The 8,124-nt window shown below is 34.2% G+C and overlaps 1 protein-coding gene across 2 annotated transcripts in view; it reads left to right on the forward strand.

Annotated features, from left to right (window-relative positions):
* Positions 1-52: 52 nt before the first annotated feature.
* Positions 53-8,124, forward strand: part of LOC110450301 (anaphase-promoting complex subunit 5-like) — a 31,671-nt gene continuing 23,599 nt past the window's right edge. For both annotated transcript variants that reach the window (XM_021497758.1, XM_021497759.1), the window contains exons 1-4: positions 53-174; positions 5,940-6,269; positions 6,768-6,850; positions 7,429-7,550. In XM_021497758.1, the coding sequence (XP_021353433.1) occupies positions 6,024-6,269; positions 6,768-6,850; positions 7,429-7,550 (451 nt within the window). In that variant the 5' untranslated portion in view covers positions 53-174; positions 5,940-6,023. The remainder of the gene's footprint in view (positions 175-5,939; positions 6,270-6,767; positions 6,851-7,428; positions 7,551-8,124) is intronic.

An 8,124-nucleotide genomic window follows, 5' to 3' on the forward strand; every position in this document is an offset into this window, starting at 1 on the left:
AAACTTTTTGGAAAAAACTGTTCGGAACACCTCTTTCATTAGAAGACTTCCGAATTTAAAACAATATGGCGGTAAAGTTGAAAATTTGTGAATGTATTGACATTACAGATTGATCTTCACGGTATGCTCTGCGCGGATGCAGCCCAGTTGTGTTATAATAGTTCCGGTTTTGAGGTATCTACTTCATTCATTGTTTGCTTGTGCATTTAATGCCAGATTACTGATAACACATTGCCACAACAGGGAAAATCCTGGAATTTGAGAGCAATGGGCCATTTCAGCAATTTTTAGTCAATATCAAAATTAGAGGGGCCATTATATATATAAATTTTAAAAAAATAGAACAAGGAGGGTTCAATTTCAGATATGAGAGGTCAATGGTTCCGGGTTGTTTCGCCCTAAAACAAAAAAAAACTTTCAAATTTGGTAGTTTTAAGTCACAATTTAAGTCTTCTTAGTCTCCCATATCATTATATCAATTTTATATAAAAAAAACCAACATGAAATAAACCTTACAGCAAGGTAGAAAGTTATCATATAAGTTAAGTTGATATATTCGATTTCAGAGACATATAAAGCCAGTAGTATTTACGTCTCTGATATATTTAAATATTAATTATTATATTAGCGTATAAATAAAAAAAAAATCAGGGTGAACAGGATTAAGGGCGCGACAACCCTTAGAGCGAACAGGATTTAGTACGAAACAACTCCTTACCGGGGTCAATGCCCCCTCCAGGATTATCCCTGCACAGGGATTCACAATCGTCTCAAAGTATCCCCGTGCAAATGATGCTTAGGTGAACAAGCACACATTAGAGGTTTGGCAATCTACTTTTGACACTGGCGCTGCGTAGCATTTGGCAAAATCATATATCCAATAGAAAATAAGCCGACCAGCGGCCTCATATATATTATAGGAGTACCCTATGCTCTACTGAGTCGCAGTACAGTAAAGTAGTCATTGGTGCATTGTATAAGGCCCTGGAAAATATGACTGAGTATTACTGATCAGTAATATTTTAAAATGTTCAACGACATTAATGCTAACTTAAAAGAAGAAGAAAAACTGTCACACATTTCAAATTTGGAAATATTTCCTACCAAGAAAAGGAAGAATTTTATTGACAGATAATATAAATAAATACAAAAATATAGTCACACGTTTCAAACAAAAAATTGTTCCCTGCCAATATTAGGGAGAATTTTATTGGCAGGGATCAAGCAGGATCCCTATTATTGAAGTTATAAACTAACAGGTACTGGAGCAGTGGTAATTTGGCTATATAGTGACATATATATAGGACAAATGTAAACAAACAATCCCATACTGGTAATATTGATCTCTTGCACGTTGATAACATTGTTAACCAAGCAGGTGAGTTGGTGAATAAAAGATTATTGTCTGACTAGATAAGTTTTAATTGATTTGGTGAATTTCCATCGTTGCATTTCTTTCCTGTCAACATATGTCCCTTATTAGTATAAAATTACAGCGTGTATCTATTTGATATCGCATCAATGTCTTCCTTATGATAAGCATCCCTAAGATAAAGGTTCATGCCTCAGGTGTGCTTTCAGGGAAATATTTCTGAGTAGGAACGATAACATGCAGTGAAAGTTGTTAATGTGCTGGGAGTGAAATATATTTGTCGTTTTTGTACAAAAATTGTAAATATTCCTTTGTAACCATCAGATACAGAGGATAAAATATGCTAGTGAATTGCAATGATGAAAATCAACAAAGTCACTGGAAATTGGGTTGGATAAAAACCTTTTGTTTTACCGACTAACCTGTTTGTCCACCAAATTTTCAATGAGTATCATGAAATTGCGACCATGATTGATTTGTTTGTTTACATTCGCTCTATATACCGGTATGTATAGTCATATATAACAATATTATATAGCCAAATCTGCCTATATAGCCAGATTTGCAGGTATTCCAGTACATCTGACTAAAGACATACATATATATTTGGGCTTGAAAGTTTGTGCCTAAAAGTAAAACTGTGTGTCTACCAATTATAGTTATATAAATTATCGTCTGAGGACCTGCTTCTGTGCTCTACCTGTTTCTGTGCCCTGACATATTGCACATTGCTGCATGCATACTGTAAGCCCTCATGTCTTTTTCATTTCGTTAGTGAAAGTAATGTCTAATGTTGAAGAAAATGAAGAAGAAACAAGTAAATTCACACTATTCTACTCAAACACACATGGAAAAGTAGCTTTTCTACTGAAATAGAAGCCATAGAAATATACGCTTCATCTTTGTCTTCTGTAAACAAAATCATGTGCTTTGGTTCATCATCTGGCTATTCTACAGGCAGTGTCAAAAAGTATGATGTCCTTATATGTTTTTTTCTGTTAATTTCCTTCTTAATAAAATTACTGTGGTTAGTATATTCTATGCAAAACATTTTGTAGAAGTCTATACAAGTGTAAATATAATACTGTAAACATTTTCTCCAGATTATACACTTTCATTATTTTTGACTATGGAGGTAACGTATCATATCTAGAGTGAATACAATTATGTGTGCTATAAATATAGACAGGCACAGAAACTGGTCACTTAATATCATTGATCAATATTTCTAAGAAGATTGGACATAGAATCTTTTTGTGTAACTTTCACACCAATGTGCAGTTGTTCTATTGAAGATTTTAATATTGGATTCTGTATAACTCTATAGCAGTTTTACTTTGATAAGCTTCTAGTATGCGACTTTGATTGATGCTCAGTTAGCAGCTATCATAATAATGGCCAGCTTCCTTACTCAAGCCTCTTATATTTTAGTTACCACATATAGCTTACCAAGAGTGTATTTATGAAGTAACCTATATTCCTGGCACTGTTTGGAGATTTGTTAACATTCAAAAAGTTTCCAGAAGTTACTCGGTATTGCAGGAATTCCAACCTACCTAGCTATAAATATATATAAAGCTAGCAGTAATCACTACCCAAGGTCATGAGGTTATCAAAAGTGAGACGTTTACTGTATGTGTTTATTCATGCCCAAGAACTCATTTAGCTGTCGTCACATCACTGTAAATCAAAGTCACATGATCAGTTGATAAATTATTCCAAATGAAATAGAAGCCCAGTTAGAAAAAACAAACATATTTCTATCATTGTTTTACTCATTAGGAATCTGTTGGTGTAATGTGGACAATGCCATCCCACAATTTTGTAATGGGATTAGTTAAAAATGGTATACCAGGGGGTGGGGTTAATAATCGAAACTGAACCTAATTAATTAGGGCCCTGTATCTGAGATACGGGTGGTCTATAGTAATCACTCTGTCTGTCTGTCTGTCTGCCTGTCTGTCTGTCTGTCCGTCCACAAACTATGTTCCTGGCTGATAACTTTGGTATTTATTGACCAATGTACATGAAACTTGGTCAATATGTTCAGTTCACAAAAATACACATTGAGGTAAAAAGTCAAGGTCATTAGGTTCGAAAGTCAAGGTCAAATTTTACATCTTTTCACTGATGAACATTTTGTTATGACAATTTAAAGCAAAGTTGATCAGAGTTAAACAAGGAGTCAACTGACCAAAGGTCAAGGTCATTGGGTCAAAGGTCAAGGTTAATTTTTGTACCTTTTCCCTGATGAACATTTTGTTATAACATTATGAAGCAATGTTGTTCAGAACTTAACACAGCTGAGTCAACTGACCTTAGGTCCAGGTTACGGGGTCCAAAGGGTCAAGGTCAAGTTTTGTATTTTTCACTGATGAACATTTTGTTTTGATATCAAGAAGCAAAGTCGGTCGGAATTAAAGATTAAGTCAACTGACCAAAGATCAGGGTCACTGGGTTAATGGACAAGGTCATTTGGGTCCAAAGGTCCAAGACAAAGTGGATCTCTGACTTTGACCCTGGCTCTTGATGGAGGAGGGATATAAGGTGAAATAAAACAAATCAAAGCTAACAAATGAGTATTGCACCGGTATTTACATTTCTTAGCTCAGCAAATATTTAGGTGGAAGGAAACAAGACTCACTTCATAGTACATATAAAATGTATATTTTGCTTCCTTGCGATTCTTTTTGAAGTCCAAATGTCAAACGTCAAGCTCATCAGCTATATGGGCAGATTGCTTCTTGATGATTATTGGAGATATATTGCCACAAGACGGGGCCCTTACTGACCTGTCAGTGTTCTAGTTTATACAGAGAAATTATAATTACAAATAAAGTTAACATCCTGGGTAAATAGATCTGGATTTTAAGTACATACATAATCTGTTTGAAAATACACAAAATTATGGTTGCTAAAAGAAGAATATGTAGAATAATTGTCAATTGATTATCCTGGGATAAAAAAAAGTTATAAATTTGAGAGCCTGATCATGATTATAAATATAATCTAACCTGATAGATATAAAGATTATTTCTTTAACACACTTATGAGTCCTGATTCCCTTTTTGCAAATTGTTGTTTAGAATAGATGATATAATACCAAACGATTGAATAACCTCTAACATTGTTTCCAGTAAGTAAAGTTCAAATATACGGTTTACCGTGTTTTAAATGCACTACTGGTAGACGGTTAAGGTTTAAAATTCAGAAGTTTATTACCTGGTATGTAAAAACCAATCACTAAAATATATGAGCTTATCCAGTATATTCATAATGCCTTACCTTGGCAATTCAGTCCCGACCAGCATATCATGCTCTAGATCTGTGAGGCTGATGAAGGTGCATGCTACCATATAGTACCTAGACTGCTTTAACTTGACCTAGTATCAAATCATGATCCTTTTTAGCTTTCTAGAGCATAAATACTAGAAATAAATTTACATATATGTTATGATAGCAATACAGATCAGGTTAAAAGATTAGACCAGTGATGATGTAGTAAGATCTTGTACCGTTTCTAGTTCTAGTGTGCTGCCTATATATATATATAGCCATCATTTTAACTGTCTTCTTGACCTAAGATAAGATAAGATTTGATGTATGTTATAATACACATGTGTACCTGTATAGAGTACACACTAAATTTGTAATATTTGAATAGATATATATGTATGTATCCCGTACATTATATGCTTGTATTGTGAAATTAATGTATCTGTATGTATTGCTTTGGAAGTTTTTTGTTTTGTTCAGCTTTAACACTCTTACAAAAAACAACAGTCATATGAACTTATGATGACAGGTATATTTAATTACCTTATTTGGTATATTATTCAAGTGTATATATAACTTTGATCAATTTTTGGTTATAATGTTAGACTGCCAAAAATCAAACCAATTATTTTCTATTAACATCATCTATGTCAACCCTAGGCCTGTGACCGAATTGTTGATGTCGTTTGAAATATTGCAATGTTATTATTTAGATAGGCCTAATTATAGATACAAGTTACCACCTATACAGGACTCTTCCTGGAAGATGTATGCATTTCATTTGAACTGCTTGCTAATTTTGATTAATTGTTATTTTCTATCAGATTAAAAACATTAAAAAGATAATTAAATACATGCATAAACATTCATTGTCAGTATGAGTGCCAACTGGAAATTAACTAAACAATTTGGAATTTATATTGCCTACAAATGTTAAATGAAAGCAGTTTAATGCTTAAATATATACCCACAAAGCAGAGTAACACATTGTAAAATACTTACAATAAAAAAATTGAATGATGTTCTGCTAACTTCTGGTTAGGTATTTCATAGAACCATACTATTTGACAAAATGTTTGGAAAATATTCTGTTTAACCAATAATGAATTTCAATGAGGAATGTATTCATATTGACAATGTTATGACCTATTTTACATTTTCGATGTCCTAACTCTTCTTGTATCCAATTTTTTATTTGCATATATATGTGGTTTGAAATCAAAGTGACAGTAGCTTTTTATGAAGATATTAAAAATACTGTAAGTAACTTGTTCTCTTAAATTTATTTTAGATAATTATCCGTTCAACATTTCCGGATATGAAGAGATAAGTGGTTATAATTAACAGATGGTAATCAAAGGACAAACAAGTGACAATGACAACTTCCAGTAAAACCGACTTATTTGTGTTTGGCGCCCACGGACAGAAGCCTTTACATGAACATGTTACTCCTCACAAGGTGGCGCTACTAGCTCTGATATACGAGTACTGTGAAATGAAGAAACGAGACACAACAGAGCCGATGATTGGGATTGGCCATCAGGTTCCAGGATACATGTATCAGAAATTCACAGAAACTGAGAAACGGGACTTCATGACCACAATTTTGAAATTATTACAGGTCAAAATATCATTACCAAGTATTTATTTTTGGGAAAGTCCATTTAGCAATAAATGAACATGTTAAATGTCCTTTGAACAGACTGAAGATAATTTCTCCCTAAAAAATGTAAGCTGTCAATTTAATATGTCTTGTTTTTATACTACCAGCAATGTACACACACACTGTATCTGAAAGGAGAATTTATATAATTAACTGTATTTGGTCTTCAAATGAAGTTGCGATACATTGTACTTACATTGTACATCTTGGTCAAACTTTGTGTTTAGCTCCATGTATTTTCCAGTACTATCAAAATTCCGATGTACATGAAGATATATGTTGAGGAGTACACCAATGTAAAAATTTAAGGTGAAGTAACCTACGTTCAGCTGACTTTGGTTAGATTTTGCACTTAGCTCAATTTCCATCAAAGCGTGAGATAGACAATATGTATGTTTTTTGTTTTCTTTTTTTTGTATACTTTATTAGAAGATTTGATATGGTTTATTTGTACAGAGCCCAGACTTGTCCTTAAAGGAGCTTCTGGATCAAGTACAGTCTATCCTACAGCCAACTTTGCTGGATAATTTTACAGACAGGTCAGTCATGGAGGTTTAGGGTAGTCAGCTAGCTAAGCTAGGCTACTGTCAAATCTGCTAGATAACTTTACAGACGGAGAGCACATTCTTGACTCCCCAAAATGAACTTAGACTCTTGGGTTCGAAATTAAAGGTCACATGTAAATTTGACATGCTTTGTAACCTTTCAAACATCAGGAAATTCTTATTCGACTTCTGAAATTGTTAAATGTCAAAGGTCAACTGGAAGCCCTGGCTTAGTCAGGGAAGTGCAAGGGTGGTCAGATAGTTATTCTACAATCAACTATGCTAGATAACTTTACAATCAGGTCAGATTCAGAGAAGTGTAGGAGTGGTCAGTTAGCAATGTATTGAGAATTTTACAGGTACATGGTGTAGCTGGCAGCTCACTTCACTAAAACTCTTCCTTGTATGATATATGTACAGTCATGTATTTGTATATTTGAACCTATCTCTCTCCTGTTCATAAGTATTTCCAATAAAAGCAATTTCTTTTAGTTATTTCAATTATATTTACTTCAAACATATCATCTCTGGTTGGTAGTATATTAACCAAGGTGTTTTAACTTCCATTTTAGATTGAGAGAATTCTACATGGAAGGTGTATTACCATTTATGGACTTTTTTCAAGAGTTACAGAGAATTCTACAACCTAATGAGACAGTACCTGATCCTGTCATTGTAGGCAGTAGTGTACTCGGTAAGTAGACAGAGATCTACAGAGAATTCTACAACCTAATGAGACTGTACCAGATACTGTCATTGTAGGCAGTAGTGTCCTCGGTAAGTAGACAGAGATCTACAGAGAATTCTACAACCTAATGAGACTGTACCAGATACTGTCATTGTAGGCAGTAGTGTCCTCGGTAAGTAGACAGAGATCTACAGAGAATTCTACAACCTACTGAGACTGTACCAGATCCTGTCATTGTAGGCAGTAGTGTCCTCGGTAAGTAGACAGAGATCTACAGAGAATTCTACAACCTAATGAGACAGTACCTGATCCTGTCATTGTAGGCAGTAGTGTTCTCGATAAGTAGACAGAGATTTACAGAGAATTCTACAACCTAATGAGACTGTACCAGATCCTGTCATTGTAGGCAGTAGTGGACTTGGTAAGTAGACAGGATCTACAGAGAATTCTACAACCTAATAAGACAGTACCTGATCCTGTCATTGTAGGCAGTAGTGTCCTCGGTAAGTAGACAGAGATCTACAGAGAATTCTACAACCTAATGAGACTGTACCAGATCCTGTCATTGTAGGCAGTAGTG

The sequence above is a fragment of the Mizuhopecten yessoensis genome, unplaced genomic scaffold, assembly GCF_002113885.1.
Source record: "Mizuhopecten yessoensis strain PY_sf001 unplaced genomic scaffold, ASM211388v2 scaffold5145, whole genome shotgun sequence".
Lineage (NCBI taxonomy): Eukaryota > Metazoa > Mollusca > Bivalvia > Pectinida > Pectinidae > Mizuhopecten > Mizuhopecten yessoensis.